Source organism: Botrytis byssoidea, assembly GCF_014898295.1.
Source record: "Botrytis byssoidea strain MUCL 94 chromosome Unknown BBYS_010, whole genome shotgun sequence".
NCBI classification, from domain to species: Eukaryota; Fungi; Ascomycota; class Leotiomycetes; order Helotiales; family Sclerotiniaceae; genus Botrytis; species Botrytis byssoidea.
The window spans coordinates 796,435-819,513 of NW_024065851.1; the positions used below are offsets into that span (position 1 = coordinate 796,435).

General features: G+C 43.5%; 9 protein-coding genes across 9 annotated transcripts; 5 read left to right on the forward strand and 4 right to left on the reverse strand.

Moving 5' to 3' along the window:
- Positions 1 to 228: 228 nt before the first annotated feature.
- On the reverse strand, positions 229 to 1,967 carry EAE97_005861 (uncharacterized protein; the record flags this gene model as incomplete). The annotated part of the gene is made up of 5 exons (XM_038876374.1): positions 229 to 308; positions 666 to 897; positions 954 to 1,278; positions 1,334 to 1,850; positions 1,898 to 1,967. The coding sequence occupies 5 exons, from the start codon at positions 1,965 to 1,967 to the stop codon at positions 229 to 231; spliced, it is 1,224 nt and encodes a 407-aa protein (XP_038732850.1).
- An 89-nt stretch (positions 1,968 to 2,056) lies between these two features.
- EAE97_005862 (uncharacterized protein) lies at positions 2,057 to 2,830 on the reverse strand (the record flags this gene model as incomplete). The annotated part of the gene is made up of 2 exons (XM_038876375.1): positions 2,057 to 2,324; positions 2,376 to 2,830. 2 exons carry the CDS (start codon positions 2,828 to 2,830, stop codon positions 2,057 to 2,059), a joined length of 723 nt encoding a protein of 240 aa, XP_038732851.1.
- Positions 2,831 to 5,283: 2,453 nt separating this feature from the next.
- On the forward strand, positions 5,284 to 7,391 carry EAE97_005863 (uncharacterized protein; the record flags this gene model as incomplete). The annotated part of the gene is made up of 6 exons (XM_038876376.1): positions 5,284 to 5,343; positions 5,415 to 5,524; positions 5,580 to 5,641; positions 5,690 to 6,675; positions 6,723 to 7,068; positions 7,123 to 7,391. The coding sequence occupies 6 exons, from the start codon at positions 5,284 to 5,286 to the stop codon at positions 7,389 to 7,391; spliced, it is 1,833 nt and encodes a 610-aa protein (XP_038732852.1).
- A 67-nt stretch (positions 7,392 to 7,458) lies between these two features.
- Positions 7,459 to 9,336, reverse strand: EAE97_005864 (uncharacterized protein; the record flags this gene model as incomplete). Its single annotated transcript, XM_038876377.1, has 6 exons — positions 7,459 to 8,093; positions 8,203 to 8,351; positions 8,401 to 8,569; positions 8,622 to 8,900; positions 8,963 to 9,039; positions 9,092 to 9,336. The coding sequence occupies 6 exons, from the start codon at positions 9,334 to 9,336 to the stop codon at positions 7,459 to 7,461; spliced, it is 1,554 nt and encodes a 517-aa protein (XP_038732853.1).
- Positions 9,337 to 10,143: 807 nt separating this feature from the next.
- Positions 10,144 to 12,383, forward strand: EAE97_005865 (uncharacterized protein; the record flags this gene model as incomplete). Its single annotated transcript, XM_038876378.1, has 4 exons — positions 10,144 to 10,490; positions 10,548 to 11,124; positions 11,184 to 11,309; positions 11,367 to 12,383. The coding sequence occupies 4 exons, from the start codon at positions 10,144 to 10,146 to the stop codon at positions 12,381 to 12,383; spliced, it is 2,067 nt and encodes a 688-aa protein (XP_038732854.1).
- Positions 12,384 to 13,154: 771 nt separating this feature from the next.
- EAE97_005866 (uncharacterized protein) lies at positions 13,155 to 14,296 on the reverse strand (the record flags this gene model as incomplete). Its single annotated transcript, XM_038876379.1, has 2 exons — positions 13,155 to 13,842; positions 13,893 to 14,296. 2 exons carry the CDS (start codon positions 14,294 to 14,296, stop codon positions 13,155 to 13,157), a joined length of 1,092 nt encoding a protein of 363 aa, XP_038732855.1.
- A 1,050-nt stretch (positions 14,297 to 15,346) lies between these two features.
- On the forward strand, positions 15,347 to 17,624 carry EAE97_005867 (uncharacterized protein; the record flags this gene model as incomplete). Its single annotated transcript, XM_038876380.1, has 2 exons — positions 15,347 to 15,462; positions 15,647 to 17,624. The coding sequence occupies 2 exons, from the start codon at positions 15,347 to 15,349 to the stop codon at positions 17,622 to 17,624; spliced, it is 2,094 nt and encodes a 697-aa protein (XP_038732856.1).
- Positions 17,625 to 18,270: 646 nt separating this feature from the next.
- EAE97_005868 (uncharacterized protein) lies at positions 18,271 to 20,251 on the forward strand (the record flags this gene model as incomplete). Its single annotated transcript, XM_038876381.1, has 4 exons — positions 18,271 to 18,535; positions 18,602 to 19,876; positions 19,927 to 20,102; positions 20,159 to 20,251. 4 exons carry the CDS (start codon positions 18,271 to 18,273, stop codon positions 20,249 to 20,251), a joined length of 1,809 nt encoding a protein of 602 aa, XP_038732857.1.
- A 343-nt stretch (positions 20,252 to 20,594) lies between these two features.
- Positions 20,595 to 22,982, forward strand: EAE97_005869 (uncharacterized protein; the record flags this gene model as incomplete). Its single annotated transcript, XM_038876382.1, has 3 exons — positions 20,595 to 20,731; positions 20,784 to 20,886; positions 20,943 to 22,982. 3 exons carry the CDS (start codon positions 20,595 to 20,597, stop codon positions 22,533 to 22,535), a joined length of 1,833 nt encoding a protein of 610 aa, XP_038732858.1. The 3' UTR covers positions 22,536 to 22,982.
- Between the last annotated feature and the right edge of the window lie 97 nt (positions 22,983 to 23,079).

Consider the following 23,079-nt stretch of genomic DNA (forward strand, 5'->3'; position numbering starts at 1 on the left):
GTTACACAGAAAAGGTTTGTTGCACGTCTTACGCGAAATTAGAGTTGGTACCTAGGGAAACAGATGAAACTTCAATAGATAAACTTGAAAGAAAAACACACTGAACTGCTCAAGAATCAAATTAATTATTACAAATACAACTTCTCATTCTCGTGTTTCGTCCCGTCTCTTGCCATACCAAATTCGCCAAATTCCATCTTCGCCTCTAATCGCCTTTGTCGAGAGCGTTCATTTCCCATATGCTAAATTGATATCTTTCTCGTATCTCTCGAAAATTGCTTTCCGGTTGAGTTTCATGGTCGCTGTTACTAGTTTCTGTTTTTGTTGTTCATCGTTAGCATTGTTTGACATATACTCTCCTCCCTTCTCTCCAGGCAGCCGTGCTACCCGTCATGTCTTGAATATAAGTTTTGAACTTTAGCATTCTGGCACATACGACCATAGACTGAAGAGAATTGGGCATCCCGTCCGCTCTGCCATACACAAGCTTCAGATCGGTGGATTAGTAGTTGGGTGGGTGACCACCAGCGAATCCCCACTGTTGTATGTCCATTTTGCCTTTTTGTTCTTGCTCTCTCACAGATGACAGAGAAATGAAAGCAAACTCACATTAACTGTCGTCCACTCTTCATCAGCCAAAACAACACCCTTAATGATTTCCATACCAGCTAGCCCTGCTCTCTTTCCTACAGTCTGCATTTGCTTCAATACTTCACGATTAATGGATTCATTGTGTACTAAATCACCGATGCCATGGCCTTCTATACCGATTGATTCGGCGAGCTTTTTGAGGGCCGGCTCGGCTGGAACGACAATTGCGATAGGATGAGTCTCGGAGATCGAGGCGTAAATGCATATATTCGCTACTACAGTTGCGGATCGATAGACCGATTCTAGCTATTGTAGAATTAGCACACCGGATACACATGCGTAAGATTATGCACTATAGATACCTTCTCCAAAGCAATGTACTCTCCGTTCATCGTTTTCACCAGGTTCTTTTTGCGGTCAATGATCTTCAAGTGTCCGTTCTTATCCCACTCCCCGATATCCCCAGTTTTGAACCACCCATCTGAAGTAAGCGCTTCGGCTGTCTCGACAACATTATCATAGTATTCGGACATGACGCTAGGCCCTCGAATCCAGATTTCTCCCTGTGGAGGGGTGTTAGTAGCGAAGTATCCCGCGTCCGGAAAGTCGACGAGTTTTATTTCGATACAGGCAGGGATATCACCAGCTTGGAGGGTAAAGGAAAGGGGGTCGCATATTGCGCCCATACTGATAGAATGTTAGCATACTTGATTTGACATATAATTGGATGGGAGTCACCAACGCGGCAGTCTCTGTGGATCCATATCCAGATATCATGGGCGTAATGGTGTGAGAGATGAATTCTTGGGTTTGTTGAGATATGGGGCCAGCTCCGTTCATACAGAATCTCAAACGTCCACCGGTCGCTTGTTTAACTTTGTTAAATACAACAGTATCCAAGATACTGGAACCAGGTAGGCCGCTTGAGGATAGCAAACGTTTCGAGTAGAAAGCACTCCAGAATAAGCTACGGACAACTGGACCCCCTTTGTTCACATTGGCTATTACACCTTTTTTGACAGTCTCCCAAACAGATGGTACACCCACTAGAAGTGTGGGCTTTAATTCGAGGATATCACCTTTGCAGTTTTTCATGGAGGTTTCGGAAAGAGTTCGGGGATGGCCATAACCCATCAGGGCCCCCCAGTAGAGGCATGCGTTTTCAAATACAAATTCGAAGATGTGAGCGAGTGGAAGGTATGCTAGCAGTGTATCTGAAGGACCTAGATAGTCGCCGACAATACTATTGGCTCCAGCAACTATAAAGATGTCAGTTTAGGGAATAACAGAAAACTAGTATACTAACTGGCAGCCACGACGTTCTTATGCTTCAGCGAAACCCCTTTTGGGGTACCACTTGATCCAGATGTGTACATAATGCAACACAGATCTTCGGATTTGGGCGGCACAGCTTCGACGGGGTGTAGATGTCCCAAATCTATGAGCTCATCATAGCTCAAAAGCGTCAGGTGACTGTGGCTTTTTTCAATTCTTTGATACTTGACAATGAGAGTTCTGTATCACCGTCTGTGTTATAGATCACGTATTTGATATGCTTCAAGTCTTCAAGGGACTCAAGTAGAGTTTTCAAAAGTTGTGGTTCTAAGAATATAGCCTTGGCTTTCGTTTGTATGAGAGAATGACGGAGTCCTTCGACACCAAGAGTATCGTATGCAGTGACGATAGGCATGGATTGGGACATGGAACCATGAGCGATTGACAGCCAATGGGCACTAGATTGACATAAGCTTGGATATCAAATAGGCTGTAATATGAGCAATTACCTCGTTGTTGCAAAGAGATGAACTCGATCATCCTTAATCAGTCCAAGTTTCCTCAAACCCGCTCCCACACTCAGTACCGTAGCTTCATACTCCTTGAAACTTAGATATTCATATCCACTCATCTCAAAATAAGTCCATACTTTATCTAACTCCTGTGTTTGTCCATTGATGATCTTCTTTATCTTTTTCGTCTCCTCATGTTTCTTAATAAGTTTTCTAGACCCCAGCGCTCGTGCATTGCCAAAACGACGAGAGCTCCGTTGTATGACATCGAACACAGTCTCGATACCCAATTCTGGATGGGAAAGAAGGTCTGGGTATTGGACGTTACGACGAGGGATAGTTTCACCCGAAACTTGTGGAATCCCTTGTACTTCTGCTGTGAAGGGAGGTTTTCTAGACATCCGGGGGGAGAAAATCGTAGCTTTAGTCTTGATCTCGGTTTGGGAAGACATTGTGAGATTTGGTAGCATATAGAAATCAACGTTTGACGGTAGACTTCTGGATTAAAAGAAATAAATTGGAACAGGAAGATAGCACTGATGAAGGGAGCAGTCTGATATTCAATAGTATTACATTCCAAGATTCCAACACACTCTCAACCAATTTTAAGCCACCCAAACCCCTTCAATCAATGGGAATGTGACTGTTATCCTCATAGCTTTGGTGATAAGCCGAGGCTCTTCCTTGCACCTCATGCCTTTGTTGATTGACATAAAATCACGGAGGGAGGTGTTAGGCCGCCTCCGACTTGAAGGGCTTGTCATCTTTCTCGAGACCGAGTAATCATTAATTAATTAATATCAGACAGTTTGAAATGGTTGCTGATCGTGGTGACAGATTATAATATTGTAATGAAAGTGTGAATGGTATCATCATTTGAAGTTGAGCTTTAGATAAAATATTATTTAGACAAGTGTTATTAATGTTTGGTAAAGAGAGGAGAGAAACATCCTAATGAGATTGGGATGACGGCGCGCTAGACCTTATTAGATATTAGAATGAGTGAAGGATCCCCTAACACGAAAGACCGTACAGCGAATGCGATATGCAACAAAATTCAAAATGTTGGTCAAAGTCACATTAAAGTCACGTGTACCCATGTGATTGATTGGTGATGAACGCTCACCGGGAGTTATAAAAACTTGCACTTTTTTGTTTTTACAGTGGGCACCTATTCTCATAACTCCGCATTCAAAGTACTATTATCCACGCTTGTGCGCAAACTTTCTCCACTTGAAGTAACTCGAATGAATGCAAAATTATCAAAATGAAAAATCGATGGATGTAACAGTAGCAGATTTAGGATATCTGAAAGCCCTCCTGTCAAAAAACTTGCAAGAACAAAAGGCAAAAATATAACGACGTCGGCATGATTCGAACATGCGCCCCCGAAAGGAATTGATTTCTAGTCAATCACGTTAACCACTCCGTCACGACGCCTGTTGATTACATAAAAAGATATGCGCTTGAAAAAAATATATACTAATACAAAAATATCAAGTAACAGTGAATTCTTCAGGTCAGATCTCCATTAGCTGATGTGCGAAGGGATTTGCAGAGCATCGAACAATCTACTCAAATATTATTCTCGACTTCAGCCCTAAGAAGAACGACTATTCTCTTTCAATGCCAAATGGCTCACTATATTCAAGTATCTGGGCATTGCACAGGACATCGAGCGAATGATCTCTCTCGCAGACAAACTTTTCCATCAACGGAGCTGTTGACTGCAGATACAAAGATGTCCCTTCGGATAATTCGCTGTGGGAGATTTGCACATTGATTGAGTCACCAGAATTAAAAAGTTCCTCAGACAAACAACAGACCGAAAAGAACATGCGACTAGTTGTCTAAGTATTTTGGTATTGATACCCGCTTTGCCAAAGTTACTGGGGCTTCGAACTTGACATCCATCAGCTTTTCAACATTTACAATTGAAGTGAGAGCATTTCCCTTCAAACTCGATACCTAAATTCCAAGTATATTACTGGCTACTACTGGTGCAGCTACACAGCTATGCAGTGAGTATCGCCAGGAGGTACATACATAATCCCGATGCTTGAGCATTCAAACCTACGTCAACCCCGCACCAACGTTCATGCTCTCTTACCGTTCTCGATTGCATGATGCATCAAGATGGCGAGACCGGCCGGTAAGCCTGAGAAGACGGCTGAACATGCAATGCGATATCCGGTCTTCTCGGGATATTGCATGGGAGCGTAACACAGAGCAGGGGCTGAGTGAGTGCCACAACAGTAATAGATTCTATAAATTCGGAATTGACAGTGATATGAAATGTGCAGCTACTTCAAATACGTTCTATTCATTCGATGGTAGCTATTGAGTAGGCAATACAAAACTGTGAAACACGTTTCCTTGGAAGATTGCACCCTTCTTCTTGCTCTCTTTCCCCTTCCCCCTCCGCATGGATTGGAAGCTTGTTGGCTATCCTTTAATACCCGAGACACCGGGTGACAATCTAGACATTTTCCGGTTGACCCGGTTGGAACATATTTTACCGGTCTGCTTTTCTCTATTCAATTCAATTAAATCGCCTGTAAAGAAAAGTTATTAAAAACAATTCGAGATGTGTTTGTGTATGTGCGTATTGACACGACCCCTTTTTACTGATATAGTTAACAAATAACTCGCTCGGGTTGATCATCATTACCTATCTTATCGGATAGTTAGAAGTTATAGTTCTGAACTATCCATCTATCCATCTATCCATCCATTCCATCCCCATCAATCTTTTCCGCCCCTCGGCCCCTCTCACATCTCAACCAGGACATTCGCGTTTCGGTATTTGTTGTCTCCCGTAGAATCCTTAGTGTCTTCTCCACCTTCACTTCCGACAAAAATAACATATTACGATCAAATTGGCGACAACAACCCTTTACTCGACATGTCAAGCCGGAAGAGAATATCGCAAGCTTGTAAACCATGTGGTGTTAAGAAAATAAAGGTAAAATCCTACTGTTTACAATACAGTGTACACGCGAGAATGATCCTAGCCATTGACTAGTCAATTCACAGTGTGATGGCGGGGCTCCCGTGTGCGGTCCTTGCCTGAAGAGAAACGGAGAATGTTCTTACGGTATATCGAAACGTGGGCATTTTCCACGGAAATTCAATGATGATGGAAGGTGCGTAATTGACTGCATGATTTTCAATCTCTTGATACTTATTGAAATATATCAGTCTGAACACTGCCGGTCGTGAAAACTCGTCTAACCCATCGCCTGTTCAACAACCTTTAGGAGGTAACCGCCTTCCTATTACGTGCTCTGACACACCACTCATTCTCCAAGGCTCTGTTAGGCCATCTTCAGGTTATACCCATAGCTCATCGTCGCAAAGAAAAGATGCCGGACCAAAGAAATACCCTTTCCATGCTGAGGTAACGAAGCGTTTGTTTCAGACTTACTTCGATTATATTCATCCAATATGGCCGATTCTGTACAAACCAATGTACACTTCATTCGATTATACGTACCCTTCACCTAGTATCCCAAATGTCTTAGCATGTGCAATGTTCGCCATGGCGGCTTGTGTAGAAAAGCTTCAACCTTCTCCACAGCCGTTTGATGACCCGCACGTCATGAGATCGGAAGAGCCTCGCTTTTATTTCGAGGAATCCCTGAACTTGCTACAAAGAAGCAATGACACCAGTGATAAGTCGTTGAAGAACGCTTTCACTCCTTCAATCGTAAATTGCCAGACATTGACAATCCTTTCACTGCAGCAACATGGAGTGGCTGAATATTCCAGAGCGGCGATTTTCTGTGGACTTGCGTCATCAATGGCTATTGAGTTACGCTTGCATAGACCTCACGAAGCGCATGGTCCACAGCGTGAAATTCGCCATCGTCTCTGGTGGAATTTATACATTCTCGAGAAGATGATTTCTTGTGAAATGGGGAGACCAGTGATGTTGAGAATCGAGGAGACTGATACTCCATATCCCTCTACATCCGAGGCGGATGAATTTGAACTACTTCCTAGTAGTATGAAGCGACAAAATACGAATGATATACATAATGTTGGCAAGATGCATACACTGTCAGTCCTTGTGACGACCATTCAACTTTCGGTCCTAATGGAAAGACTTTCGAGAGAAGTGTATGGATTGATAAGCCGGAGAGCAATCCGGGATGACCGAAGTTTTGGTGAAGGAAAACGGATGGAATTATGGTCTTCTTTTCAAAAGTGGGAGAGTGATACTGAAGCCTCTCCCTTACGCTTAGATTTGAGCAGTCATTTGACATCAGTCCCTGGTATCGTCACTAACTATGTTGTAAGTGTGTAATCTATTGATGTCTGGTCTTTGCTCATTGAATCTAGATTATGCACTCGGGGGTGATTCTTTTACATCGCCCTTTCATTGCTCGATGGATATCAAACCCTGCAAATGCCAATGCTTCGGCGCACCCACTCAAGATTTGCCTAAATAGTGCGAATGCAATTTGCACTATCTTAGAGAAGTACTTTGATGATTTCTATGGTCTGCCATGTGATATGGTATTTAGTATTTTTACAGCTGCAAGCACGCTTTTATATCAATCAAAGCAACCGGACGGAGGCGATAATGCAGAATCACAGCGTCGTCTTAAGATGTGTATTCACTGGCTTTCTGTTCTTGGGAGAAGTTGGAATAGTGCTGGAGCTCGTCAACAGATTTTGGTAGATTGTAAGTCCCTGATTTTGCAATTCACAAATTTGTGACTAACTTTTAAAGTATCAGCAATGCCACGAGATGTTAATATGACAACCCTGGTTAATGCAGCCGCCGCTGTCGATGCCCAGGAGTCAACATCCTCGCAGCTTCTATCTGAGCAAGAATCAATGTATGCCCGACACTCGACAGCAGACAATACTTCTGGCACAGCGAAACCTGGAGCAGCAGAGGACTGGGGATTTTTGAGAGGATTTGGAGATTCATCTGATGAGTTTTATATTCTAGATGAAGAACTTCGAGTTTTACTAGAGAGTGATCAGCAATGGAATCTCTAAGTCACATGGCTCAATTCATTACAACGGTATCATTACGCTTATCAGCCTCGATTTTATAATTTTACCACTACATTTCAATAATTTCGATAGGTCCATTATATTCCTGTCTTCCAAAGCAGAAATAGAATATCGCACCGAAAAACAACCATCCACCCATGACAACCACGCTGTAATTCATATTCTGTGCGGTGACAGGTTGCACACTGGGAAACGTGCAGAATACTATCGCCACGAGAAGCCAAACAACAGCAATAACATTTACTATCAGTCCCAATGTGTCACCTAACCTAAATGGTCCGTATTGGCTTCTCCTGATATTCTTCCTACCATAGAATATCATGTAGATAATTGGCACAAGATAGGAAGCATACATTCCCAGAACGGACATCGATACGATGGCATTGAAGGCAGTGCTATTCCCGAGGTATATCAGACCAAGCAACATCTCCACTATAGTCAAGGCTACAATAGCACGAACAGGTACTTGTGTGGTCGGGCTGATGTGAGCGAAATACTCCGAATATGGAGTTGCGGAATCCCGAGCAAATGCCCAATATGTTCTTGAGGTTGAGGTACAGCCAGCCGCGTTGGCGGCTACGGCAATAAAGCAGACGACTAGGACCATGACAGTTGCTCCAGCGGTATTGTTCGTAACGTTTTGATATAGCTGCATGAACGGGAAGCCGGTCGGGGATGCAAGTACTAGAATTACAATTGTCAGCAACGTTTCTCATACTAGGTCTTCCGAAGATCGAATTTTGGTTCATCGGGGCGTTCATATGTGGATGATATGAGAAAAAGAATTGCTTACATTCTTTCAAGTCGCCAAGGGAATACAATAGCATGATGCAATACCCAAGTCCCAAGATTCCATTCACAGCAACACTTCCGACCATAGCAATTGGAACATCTCGTGCGGGGCGTGGAATCTCTTCTGCTAAATGACAAGCCGCATCATAACTTTGTGGAATAATTAGTACATCGCAATAAGGGTCAGGATACAACTTACCCAAGGAATGGATATACAGCACTCAAAAGACCCACAAGCCATGATACCCCGTCACTTTCCCAGCCACTGGTATTCGTTACTTCGGTAAAAACAAAATGAGCATCGTGCTTGGGTGCCATTGCCCCAAGTACTGCCATGATCGCTACGATACCAGCTAAATGTAGAATGCCTAAGACTATCAGTTCTGTTGGACTATCTTATTGTGTTTCGGAGGAAGCTACCTGACGCTAAGTTTGTGTGTGGAAGTATCTTCGATCCCCATATATTCACAGCAGCAGAGTATAGAAGGACCAACCAGTAGAATAGCATACCCTGCCATCTTGTTGGCACATAGCTGTCTGGATTATTGGGTGTTACGAGGCCTTGGAATTGCAGTCCCGCGGAAAATGCCGCCGATGCTGTGAGAACAATTTGCCCACCGATGGAGATCCAGCCTGTGAACCAGGACGCAATCTTCATCTGGCTTTTTGGGGCCAGAGCAGCGACGAAATGATATTGTCCTGTGCCGTGTCGGCGTTAGACAATATTTTTGAATGAGTTTGTTTGTTTGGTTGTTACTTACCGCCAGCTGTCGGCCAGATAGACGCAATTTCAGCTAGTGATGATGATATCGCCAGACTCCCGATCAACGAAATACAGCTACACAAATATCAACAAGATTAGTCTCTTTCGCGTGTCTGATATGACTTACTAGTTATAGAAAAGGTATGGAGCTCCGCCATTCGCCAACGCTGCTGCTACAACGCTGGATAATGCTTCCCGAGTTGCCATCAAGCAAACACATAATGAGCCAAGCGACCAGACCGAGAAGTCTTTGCGTAGTTCCTCTACATGCCCTGCTACTATAACCTCTCCCTTCTCTTCTTCTGTTCCGATGAATGAAGGCCGGGACGCTTTCATCATGTCATCTTTCTTGCACTCGGTTTCGAAATCCATGTTGAAAGAATACTTCACAATAAATGTTCAAAAATTGATATTGTTAAGGTTGTTCGTACGATACCAGAATCAAAAACTGTCAAGTAAGTAATATAAACATTTCAAATCAAGATAGACGAGCAAGCGAGGAGGTGTAGGAGACTCCAGGCCTATCTCTCTCTATCTCATATCAAACCTCCAAGCAACAGAAAGCGGATCCTTTCCGTTATCAAGTCCATGCAAGGACTGTAATCTTGAACTGTCATGTTGAACTAGTCCGAAAAAGCTTAATAAGATTGAATGCGGACGTTGAGACGAGGATGAAACGTCTGCCATGTACAATCCTCACAGCATAACAGCGCTAGTGGATTCTATTGTTTGGGACAATCGGTCATGGGATTGGTGATAGGTATTAGCGATACCGGGTATTATAGAGATACCCGTACCCGTCTTTGAATGACAACCGAGATACCCGAGATAAACGGGTGGAAATCTGTATCTACCAATCATGTGTGGGATGGGATGGAGCGTGCAATCGGAAGAGTTGTATTTATGTAATGTGTATCATTTACAAGCCGGGTAAGTCATGGCGATGTTGGCACATAACCGATAGTCTGAAGTTTGCCAATGACTTCGCAACACGCTTTGTAACTATATTAGTTTGTCTTCCCTCTCAGCTACTTTACATTTCACATCTTTCTTCATATTCTTTATTCAGGTTGCACAGTAAAGTTACATTCTTCAGTTTATCAATTAGATTTATTTTTTGCCAACCAGAATCCAATATCATTGCCACCACAGCACGAACCACACCAATAACCCCGCACCATGGCCCCTCCAACCTCAAGACCTCACCCCCTCACTCAACTCTCCCTTCCCGAATTCAACATCGCCCGTGATATCGTCTTTGCTGCCCACAAACCAGCCCTCATATCCTTCCGCACCATCGCTCTCGAGGAACCTCTCAAAGCCGAGCTCCAAAGATTTCTAGAAATAGAACATGCCGGCGCCTTGGATGCTTCAACTCCTTATCCAAAGAGACTCGCAAGAGTAACGTATGATGTCATTGGAAGTAGTAAGATACCCAAATATCACGAGAGTCTTGTGGATGTTGAGGAGAGCGTCGAGGTGGACAGGGAAGTGATTAGTGAAATGCATCATGCTATGTTGACTTTGTAAGTCATATTCCTCATTTCCAATTTTTGCATCACACAACTAATACATTCCCCAAGAGGCGAATTCGACGAGCTAGTCAAAGCCGTCTGGGCATCTCCCGTTTTCAAAAAAGAACTCGCACAACTGAGTATCCCAGAAGGATTCGAAGTTGTCGTCGAGCCGTGGCCGTATGGAGGAAGTATTACCGAGGAAAATCCTCGATACTTCCAAGGTCTCTGCTTTGCCCAAGACACTCGTAATAAAAACACAGATTCAAATTTCTACGGGTATCCTCTTCCTTTGATTCCAGTCATGGATTATTCTACAAAGGAGATTGTCAGAATTGATAAACTCGCTACGGGTGGTATTGAAGATGGGTTTGAAGTGGGCACGCATGACAAAGAGATCTTGAAACATTGCAAGCCGGCGGAATATGTACCAGAGTTGTTGGAGAATGGGACGAGAAAGGATATGAAGCCTATTAATGTGGTGCAACCCGAAGGAGCCAGTTTTACGGTTGGAGAAGATGAAAGTTTGGTGGAGTGGCAGAAGTGGAGATTCAGAGTGGGATTCAATCACAGAGAGGGAGCTACCATTCATGATGTGCATTATGATGGTAGAAGTGTTTTGTACAGATTGAGTGTTTCTGAGATGGTAAGTTTGATCAATCCTTAGATTGTCTTAGATTATGGTGCTAATGGTTCCATGAAAAGACTGTTCCATACGCAGATGCTCGATCTCCGTACTTCCGCAAGCAAGCCTTCGATTTCGGAGATGGTGGTGCAGGGAACTGCGCCAACAACCTCGAGCTAGGATGTGATTGTCTAGGTGTCATCAAGGTTCGTATTCCCTTCAGTTCCTAATCTTAATTGATTCACAATACCTAACAATCTCAGTACTTTGACGGCACCAAAACCGAAAGCAACGGCACCGTCTCCACAAGCCCCAACGTCATCTGTCTCCACGAGCAAGATGCCGGCATCGGCTGGAAGCACACAAACTGGCGTACCAACCGTGCAGTCGTCACCCGTCACCGCGAACTAGTCGTTCAATTCATCATCACTCTCGCTAACTATGAATACATCTTTGCGTACAAATTCGATCTCGCTGGTGGTATCACCGTCGAGACACGTGCTACGGGCATTGTTTCCGTTGTCTCGATTGATGCCGGTAAGAGAAAGAGTGAATACGGAAATGTTGTGGCTCCTGGTGTTTTGGCGCAGAATCATCAACACATATTCTGTGTGCGTATTGATCCTGCTATCGATGGGCCAGCCAATTCAGTCATGATTGAAGAATCCCATGCCGTGGCTGATAAGAAGAGGAATCCATATGGCAATTTCTATGAAGTTGTTTCCAAACAAGTGGAAAAAGCATCGTGGTTAGATGCTAAGCCAATGAACAACATGGTTGTGAAGATGGTCAACCCAGGGAAGAAAAATCCAATCAGTGGCAAGAATGTAGGATACAAATTTATCCCAGCGGCGACACAAATGTTACTAGCGCAAGATGAGAGCATTCAAGCTCAACGGGCAAGATTTGCTCAACATCACGTGTGGGTTACGAAATACAAGGATGGCGAACTATATGCTGGTGGTAGATACACGCTCCAGAGTCGCAAGGAAATTGACGGAGTTGGCGATGCAGTTGCGAGAGGGGAGACTTTAGGAAAGGATGGTGAAGATGTGGTTGTCTGGAATTGTTTTGGATTGACACATAACCCAAGAGTGGAGGATTGGCCAGTGATGCCGGTGGAGATCCATGAGTTGAAGATCAAACCGGCAGATTTCTTTGAGGCGAACCCATCGATCGATGTTCCTAGCTCGAGGAACATGTCATCCAAGTTGGCGGGAGAGGGAAGTACGAAGAAAGAGGAAGAGAGTTGTTGTAAAGCTAATGGATCCAAGTCGTGACTAGGAGGAAGTTTGAAGTAAATGAATAAATAAATAGCGTCTGTACAAATAGCATTGCGAATTAAATAAATAAAAATTGCATCTCATAATCTCCAAGAATATGATATACCCAAACGTGTACGGAGAATTCTGCGGACACGCCACAATACATGAACTTTGGTCACCTCGTGCATCCTTGGAGAACGAGATACTGATATAAGTACGGAAACGACCAAAAAGGTATTCACACTACGTAAAGCCTCACAAAAAACTAGCTTTTACGAAAGTCAACAATGCAATGCAGCATGTAACACAGTTTAACAATTGTCTAAAGCCTGGAAAGCAGAGACGAGGCGTAACAAGGATGTGAGATCATCTTCCAAGGTTGAAGCATTTGGAGCGCGGAAAACAGCCGCACTCCATCTGCAGAAGCAAAGCAATTCACTAGATAATCAGAAAGCGGGATCATGACAGACTTAAGTCTTAATTCTATAGTTTTCGATGTTGTGAAGGCGAATTCTTTTCATCTTTCATCACAGCTGACCTCTGGCGCTGTTCGTGATGTGGACTCAAGGTCTCGCTATTGATCGCTAATCCATTTTTTTCAGCCAAGTCAAAAGTAAGGCCTACGAGCTTTGCCAACAGCGTTGTGGGTGAATTAAATGGAGAATTGGCTTCATGTTGATACGCAGATATTTTCTATGCCTTTCTTGGTGGAAACAAGGGGCCAGATTGCTTCGACATCTGGGACAACCACACGAATGTGTATCAGAAGATTTTGTTAACTCACGCTCAACCGATAGAAACAGTGAACGACTTTGGCCATCCACTAACAAAACCAGATTGATCAGTCTCCATACCGGATGAAACATCATCATATGGAAAAGCATATCCCCGACCATGGTGATTTGCTTCATGAACAAGTCGAGCATAGTGATTTGAGACCTTGTGTCGATAAAATTCCGATACTCTTTCCTTGTGTGGCTGATGATTGTTGCTTAACAATGTCGATCGATTGAGTGCCGCACTAATACGAGCCGTGAGAGGTCCTGTCGGCCCAGCATTGTTGGAAAATGGGCCAGAACTACAACTAAAGATATCTGCAGTAGATGGCTTCGAGAAAGTCGCCAGGCCAGGAAATGTTAATTGCCCATTGCCTACACGGCCCTCTACCTTTCCCCATTCAGCTTGGGTGTCGACAATCAATGGTGTATGTGTGTATTTATCCCACACTTCATTGACGTAAGATTCATAATAGCCATCAAAACCCGGTTCATGATTGGGGCTTAATACTCGAAGTTTTCGACCACCACTTTCTACAACCAATTTGTCCCACCCTGCGCCGTCAATTTGACTTTGTGCTTTTAGGCCTTCGCAGATAGTCTCTAGACCATCTGCTTTCAGGCCATGAATTTCTTGTGGCCTACCGTTTTCGGGTATAAGTTTCATAGAAATTGGCAAGCTGACAAAGTCGACATAACTATTGCGAATTAGCAATCTTGCAGGGTACTGGGCAATGGGCAGAGCTACCTTATATTGGCATAAATTTGAGTTTGATTGAATGTAAACTCGCAAAATGCCCAGTTTGTATTGATATTATGATCAGAAGGATTGGTGACAGATGGCTCAACCAATGCCGGTCCTGGGTTGACGAAAAACACCAATTTCTTGCCTATTGAGAACCAGATTCTTCCTCCAGCAAGAAGAGGGATTGTGGCAATAGTGGTACTACCCTGTTTCCCCAATTTAATAGCACAATCTGCTGAAAGTGGATGCACGGTGTGAGGTGGGGAGTCAGGGTAATATGGTGTCTTTCCATCGGCTCTCAGTAGAAAGACACGGTTGTTATTGTTTAATGCCAACCCCGTGATATAAGCATAAACTTCATCCGAAGGGTAATGATTTTGTAGTTGAATATCTAGAGTTTGAGGCATAATAGAATATATGAGAATAAAGCAATAGTAGACGTGTGGCAGAAGTTGTGTTGACGAGTTAGTGAAGCTTGTAAATAGTATATGGGAAGAAAATACAGAGAGTGTAATCTGAGAACTGTGGGGTAGCGAAATCGAGTATTTAACATGAGAATGCCCAATGACGTATGTAACAGCCGACTTTCATGAATTGAATGTCTTTTGAACAATCAGAATGCAAGAGATAGGAAAGATATCAGACTCAGCCCCGTAATGGTGGCGCCTTGTAAGTTATTTGCCATAGGACAAGTTAGAGAAGAGATGCTGATGTCGCGACGAGACCACGAGATAAACATTCATGCCATGATCATTTGTCGAGCCATTCATAGTGATTGGTTTTGCGAATTGGTGTGATGAAAGGGAAATAAATGAAGTTGAGGAAGAAGGAAGGTTCGGAAAGGGGTTTCTTCAAAGACGTTCACCATGTCCAAAGAGATATCTAGGGAATAGCTCTATCTAGGTAGCTGAAGTAATGAATTTGATTGACGCTCCGCTGGGCCACTGCCGTGGAGGCCTTTTCGCTCCGCTCTGGAAAATTAATTTGAATGCCTTGGTTGTTGAATGAGTAGACAATATCTACTAGGTAGGTAAGGAAGTAGATAAAGAAAGGGGGGTTTGTGTAAATATGTCCTAAACAGATACATACAGTATACCGTAGAATAATTGAAATGTCAAGGAAACAAAAACGTGAATGGTTCGAATGGGTGACTAAAGCAGTATCATGTGACAGTCACATGCTTCCCTGCCTAGCCACTCTCAGCCACTATCTTCAGACGACCTCGGGAGCGGTGATGACTAATAATTGCACACTAGCTGCGCACACAAAACCCACCCATCATCTTTATAGTTTTCCACCTTTTTTTTGTCCCGAAGAACGGCAACCATCAAACATCATCAACGCAATCAACAACAGCTGCACAATCAAAAAAAGCACAGATAAACCCCTCGAGTATCAAACCTTGTCACCTTGTCATCTATTTTTATATAGTGACGGTCTGGGGAACAACGGCCAAAATGGTATATGATTGGGATAACAAACAGGAAATATGCTATAGTATGTATATTGAAGAGAAAAAGTCATTGGAAGAGATTATGGAATACTTGAAAGAAAATATGTCATTTAATCCCTCGTAAGTTTATCTCTTTTTATATCTTATCAAGCTTCTTCACATGGCATTGCGCTACGAGCTATAATCATAGCTGTAGTAAATTATGGCATCCATAGCATCATATCATGCATCATATATCGATATACCCACCCGTACCACTCGCTTTGACAATCATCGCGATTGACCTTTACTGACATTTTATAAGTAAACGCGCATTTCAAACCCAATTCAAAAAATGGGGTTTTCCTTCGAAACAAAATCCTGCACACAAGAACGAACCACTCGTTCAACGCATCAAAGAACTATGGGACATCAATACATCACAGCGCGATATGGTTACCATTCTCGAACGAGAGGGTTGGGATATCAAGGAACGTGAACTAATGCGCGTCAGAAACAAGAATCGCTGGCTTCTACGAGTACCTAATGGGAATAAATCAAAGAAACAAACGGATCAGGATGTGGAAAGTCAACTACAACAGGCATTTTACAATAATGGAGCAATGCTAGAGGGAGAACAACAGATGGAAGGCTCGATGGAAGGGCATATGGAAGGCTTACCTCCAGCTTCATCCATGTCCAAGGAAGATTCCAGAGCTGAATCCCCGCCACTTAGTCCTGAAGTCATGCAAAAGAGAAAAGAGCGTCTATCCAAATTGGCGGCCGAATCCGATGAAAAATGGAATACTCGCAAGCGTCGTCGTCGAACTCGTGGCTGGGCTGGTCTCCCAGCAGATCCTCCAGGGCCTCCCCGATTCCCTTCCGAAACCACCATCGATGAAAGCAAAAATTTCTTGAGACTTGATAATCTTTTGTATCGTGATATAAGAGCTAGATTTCAACGCATATGTGAAGAAGCAGGTATCATAAAGAAGACACTCGCTGGGCCTGAGCGTTGGGAAGCTGCAAAGGATAGCCTCATACAAGAGAGTGAACATCTACAATCAGTCTTTTGGAATACACAAGAAAATCTGGATGCAAGAAAGCTGGCTCTCGATGTTGTTTGCGGCGACGTGACAAAACGAATGCGAACATTGGAGCGTCGTATGACCATTGCTGAAGCCAAGAATGCATTGGGAGTAAATCCAGAACAGTCCAGGGAACTTCGTAATTCTTTCTATCAGATATTGAAAGCTGATCATTTCACCAGTAAGCTTGAAGCTGGAGAAGAACACTGGCAGGAGCTCAAGACATCCTGGATCAATGGCTCAGAGCTACTACTAAATCTACTTGCTGGGGGAGACGCTGATCCTCAGCATGCGCAACGAGTCAAGGCAATGGAGGTTTTATGTCGAGACGTCATGAAGCGTCTTCGAGATGACCAGACCAAACGTGATCCAACTAGGAAGAAGAGAAAGTTTGAGAATACTTTCCAGCCTGATCAAGCTATGGACCAATTCCACCACAGCCAAGAGGAAACTCCAGACTTCCAACAAGACCCACAGGAAGCTCTCATTCAAACAGCAGTGCATGCTCATGCCCACTCGCAGAACCAAGTTCAGTCACATATGCAAATACCAGAATCTCACATGCACACACAAGCTTGTCAGGCCCACGCTCAAGCTCAAGCTCATGCTCAAGCTCATGCTCAAGCCCAAGCTCACCAACAAGCTCAGGCTCAGGCTCATGCTCAGGCCCAGGTTCATCAACAAGTTCAGGCTCATGCCCAATCCCAACCTCAAGCTCACACCCCCGTTATGGTGAGCCATGGTAATATGCAGAATCACACTGATATGCATATTGATCCATCTCAGATTGATCCATCTTTACTTAACGCAGCCTCCAATGATCCAAATTTAATGGTTCGTGGGATGCAAACCCAATTTGCGGATCCCCAATATACAGATCAACAATTTGTCAATCAAGCTGCACAAGCATTCCCATCTGTTACTTCTCCATCTCTACCAGTTTACATTCGGTTGCACCCAGAATCACACATAACCGCCCCCAATCCTTTATGGATTGCGATGTTGAACGGTACCTCTCTGGAAGAACTACGTCGGGTAGCTATAAGCAAATTTCCAAATACAATGGTGGGTCGTGTCGCCGGATCTATGGGAGGATCACCTGAACAAGAAGTGACCATACCCATTGACAATGACAGTGAAATGGAGGCTTATTTGGGCACTTGTGTGAAGCCACACTTCATTGTTGAGTTGTTAACTGGATGGAAGAATGCCTAGGCAATTAGTGAGGGATAGTTTATTGATTGGGATCACAGCGGCGTTCGGGCAGGATGGGAATGGTGGAGTCTACGGTGGCCTGCTTACTCTCCTATAGGAAGAGAGCCGGGGCGTTTCAGACTGGTGATAAAAGCATAATATGTTGTATGCAATCCTTCAGTTTCATCTCCTTAAATGAGAATAGAGAGTGGAAGGTTGATGACCTAGACCTAGGCATGCACTCTTTGCTCCATAGTTGATATTGTACCGTTTCCCTTCAACTGTTTATATTCTTTATCAAACCAAAGGTTTCAATAAAGATAATTATTATAAATCATAATTCAGAAACTATGTCAAGATAATGATCAAAACGCACTATCCCCCGTCAGTATTTAATCAACAGATAATTAAGCACCATGACTAAATTGACAGACTGAGCAATTGATGCACTGGATTACGTGCTGAAAATGTGTGGGGAAGCGAAGCCTTCCGTTGAAGCTTGGATGGCTTTTGGATCCTCAGATAGATAAATTATTTCCGAGCCTTGCGAGATAAGAAGTATTTATACTACCACCACCGCGCAAACCCAAAAACCCGAAACAAAATCTGTTTATACTGACCTGCGAATTCAATGCAAAGTCCCTTGACTTCAATCGATATTTGATTTATGTCGTTCCCTAGAAGGGTCCCTTCATCGGCCCTGCTGTCAAGCTTGCGCTCATCCTCATCTCGATCCCAATTTTGTCTCCGATTTCACGCAAGCAAATTAAGATATGCATCCACAGAGCAAAACTTAGGAGAAGGTCGATCATTCAAAGGGCAACTTTACGAAAGCACCCAGGCGCGGTTGATCAAAGAACGCGCGGAAAGGCAACAGTACTCTAAGAATCGGAATGAAAGTGCTGGAGGAAAGAATTCGGCTTTGACATTCGGTGCGCAGATATTATTTTTTAGACTTTGATAGCATATTGGACACTGCTGACGAATCGACTGTACAGTTATCATATCGGTGGCTATAGGAGGATATTATTTTGGCTCCTACAGGAATCCCGGTGCACCTACGTCCTCCACTACCCCTCTTTCAACCACAAAATCTCTTCGACACAATACGGGCCGTTCAAATCTCGAATCTGCGTGGGCAGACTTTGTCGAGATAGTGGGCAAGGAAAATGTTTCTACCATCGATTCAGATCTGGAGAGCCATTCGGGCAGTGAATGGTCATCTCATTTGAGAAAGCCTAGTGAAGTACCATTTATGGTGGTTTCCCCTTCATCAACAGAACAAGTAAGCGAGATTATGAAGATCTGCCATCGAAGGAAAATACCCGCTACTGCATATAGTGGAGGCACAAGCTTGGAAGGTCATTATGCTCCTACACGAGGTGGCATTTGCATAGATTTCGGAAGGATGAACAAAATTCTAAAGCTACATAAAGATGATATGGATGTGGTTGTTCAACCAGCTGTTGGCTGGGAACTCCTCAACGAAGAGCTGGCGAAGGATAATCTATTTTTCCCTCCAGATCCAGGTCCAGGCGCCATGATAGGAGGAATGGTAGGAACTGGATGCAGTGGGACAAATGCATATAGATACGGTACCATGAGGGAATGGGTCATGAATTTGACTGTTGTCTTAGCTGACGGAACAATCATCAAAACAAGACAGAGACCTAGAAAAAGTAGTGCTGGATATGATTTGACTAAAATGTTTATTGGAAGCGAAGGAACATTAGGATTAGTTACTGAGGCTACATTGAAGGTCACTACGAAGCCAAATACTACCAGCGTGGCAGTATGCAGTTTTGAAAGTATCAAACAAGCAGCGGATTGTGTTGGAAAGGTTTTCACCGAAGGCGTACCGATTGCCGCCATCGAAATTTTGGATGACAATCAAATGCTGAGCATTAACAAATCCGGTATGACAACCAAAGCATGGCTCGAAGCACCCACACTTTTCTTCAAATTCGCAGGGACGCCTAATGCTGTCAAAGAGCAAATCAGTATTGTTCAGAGGCTAGCAAAGGCAACGGGAAGCAAAACTTTTGAATTTGCGAAGAATGCAGAGGAACAAGTTGAGCTATGGAGTGCAAGGAAAGAAGCTTTATGGTCTGTCATGGCGATGCGAGAAAAAGATGGTGATCATGTGTGGACTTCAGATGTTGCTGTACCAATGAGTCGATTGCCGGAAATCATTGAAGAGACGAAAGCGGATTTGGCCAAGAGTGGATTGTTTGCTTCCATCGTGGGGCACGTTGGAGACGGTAACTTTCATAGTGAGTATTTTAGGGTTTCAGCTTGTCACAAAATATACTAACACGTACAGCTATTGTCCTTTACAACGATACCCAAAGACAAATTGCAGAGGAAGTAATGCATCGAATGGTCAAGAGAGCCGTGGAAATGGAGGGTACTGTGACTGGTGAGCATGGAGTTGGATTAATCAAGAGAGATTATCTGAATCATGAATTGGGCGAGAGCACAGTTGATGCTATGAGAAGGGTATGTGCCAAACTATTTTGCCATTCAGTTATATTACATTTACTAACACATTATAGCTAAAATTTGCATTCGACCCCTTATGCTTATTAAATCCAGATAAGGTTATGAGAGTCGAGAAGCCTAAGCCAGGAGAAGTTTCAGAATGGTAGTTTAAATAGAAAATACCAATAAAATAGTTTGAAGAATGTAATCTTACAAACCTGGATGCCACAGTGATGGTAAAGGAATCACCTTTTAAAGACATGTACAGAAATTAATAGTTGAGTCAACTAGATAAGATAAATATTGTAATTGTAAGACATTGAATAGCAGTCCGCAAACATAGAACCTCAACCATACATTCCAACCCAATCCAATGGTTACCCACTTGAGGAATCTAATGCTATCCAGAATTGGATATATTCACGTGATGTTGTACCCATGCTCTTCCTTGCCCTCCACTTTCCCCTCATTTTGGTTTACCTTTCCTTCCACCACGACAAACTATTTGCAATGGTTGAAACAAATCAAGTGCCTCGCAAATGGGTTGGTTACCCTTCTCCAAAAGAAGGCCCTAATATACCATTTATAAGAACGGATGACAAGAATCCTGCATTCCGAGGATGGCTTTTGGTGGTGGTTGGATGGCTGTATGTATTCTTCCCAGCCCAGTCAGAGTCGTATCCCACTAACATCCCAAAGTGTTTCCAAAATTGGTTTTATTCAAGGCTCCTTATGGAACAATGCCAAAATGAATGCATTGAGAGATATCAAGGGTTTGGATGCATACTTTGAAAGATGGGATGTGAGTTGGAGTGTTTCATCCGATATGGTGGATGAAGATTAACAATGTACAAACAGCCTACAGTAATTCCACTCGCGATTGATTCGTCATCTAATTCAGCATTGGATGATTCCGACATTAAGTCCGTTCCTGTCGTTCCAGAAGACTCGGCTGAGCGATATCGTTCGGTAGCTGAATACCACACCCTTTATCGTACCGGAAAATTAACCCCACTAGCCGTCGCGGAATCACTTCTCCCCCTGATCAGGAGAGATACTAATCCGCCAGGAGCTTATTCTGTTGCTTTTACTGAGAGTAATGTTGAAGAAATCCTAGAAGCTGCCAAAGCATCAACTCTGCGATACCAGCAAGGCAATCCTTTGAGTATTCTCGATGGCGTTCCCACTGGTATTAAAGATGACAGTGATGTTGCAGGATACAGAAGTCATGGAGGAAGAAAAAAGAACGATTCATTGTTTATTGCTGCGAAGGAGTCTACTTGGATCGTTCAGCAATGGCAAAATTCCGGTGCTCTTATCATGGGAAAACTAAATATGCATGAGCTTGGTTCCGATACTACTAATAACAACCCAAATTGGGGCACTCCAAAGAATCCGCACAATTACCATTATTACCCCGGTGGTTCTTCCGGGGGCCCTGCTTACGCAGTTTCTTCTGGACTAATTCCTTTTGCTCTTGGTTCAGATGGTGGCGGAAGTATCCGCATTCCATCATCATTCTGTGGTCTTTATGGATTGAAGCCTTCACATTCACGAGTTGAGAACACTGGAAGCACGGTTACTGTTAATGGTCCTCTTGCATCAACTATGGCTGATCTCGAAGTGGCATATCGAATTATGGCAACGCCTAATCCATCTGATCCTGTTGCTGCGCTATTTAGTCCTCCAGAACCTCTTCGAACTGCACGTCCAAAAGTCATCGGAATTTATAAAGACTGGTTTGACCGAGCTGAACCATCTGTTCATAATCTCTGTACCAGATTTGTAGATCACTGTGAAAAGTCTCTTGGCTATACTGTTGTCCCAATCGCAATTCCGTACTGTCCTGAGGGTCAACTTGCCCACGCAATGACTATTCTCACGAATATGGCCTCACGTGCAAAGAAGTTTCCATTCTCGGCCTCAAATTGGCTCAAGGATGCCACTCCATCAAACAAGATACTTCTCACGATGGGTGCATATACTCCAGCTCGGGACTATCTCCTCGCCCAACAACTTCGCAACATGCTCATGCAGCATCTATCTTTCCTTTTCAAGAAATACCCCGGTCTCATCATCGTTACTCCTACTACGCCAATTCCAGGCTGGGAAATAGAACACGAGGGAGACTTGCAACATGGAGCATTCGATCCAAATAAAAGTCTTAGGAATATGGAATACGTATGGTTGGCCAATTTCACGGGTGTTCCGGGCATTAATTGTCCAGTTGGGTATGTGGATCCGAAGAAGGGAGAGGGTAAAATTCCAGTGGGTATAATGGGGAGTTCAGAGTGGGGTGGAGAGGAAATTTTGATCGAGTTTGGCAAGGAGGCTGAAGCTTGGCTGGGCAGGGAGGGTGAAGGGGGTGGGAGAAAATTGCCGAGGGGCTGGGTAGATGTTGTGAAGGCGGCAAAAGAGAAGGTGGACGGAAAGGTGGTTGAGGGAAATTGATAAGTGATGGGTTAGAAGCGTGGATCTAATGATGCAAAGCTGCCCTGTCTAAAGATTAGGTTCAGATTTAGCTATTGCTTCGACTTTTTAGACCGAATGCCGGTGTTCAACGCTCATCCAAGCATCAGAGCATATATACCCAATCATCAAAGCATGTCATATCGAACCCAGCACTTGACTCAAATCTTTATCTATCTTGAGTATTGACCTTCTCTATGTCGCCACTCATATTCGTATCCATTTCTAGTGAAGATGGGTGGAATTGAGTCTTTTTCAGGGCAAGATACACAATGTAGTCAAAATTTCATAGCTTTAGGTCAATTCTCCTGATTATAATAACCAGGCAGCTTCGAGTATGCTGCTACAGCGCGATGTTTAACGCACTATGTTCATGCGCGTTTTGTATAATTAGTATTCTATTACAATTTCACAATAGCTATCGAAGTTCAATCTACTGCAATCAATATTGTTCTCGCAATATATACGTCGCTATCCTCTTGATATGAGGATTCGGTTGTCCTGTTGGAATATCAGCTTGTTGAGT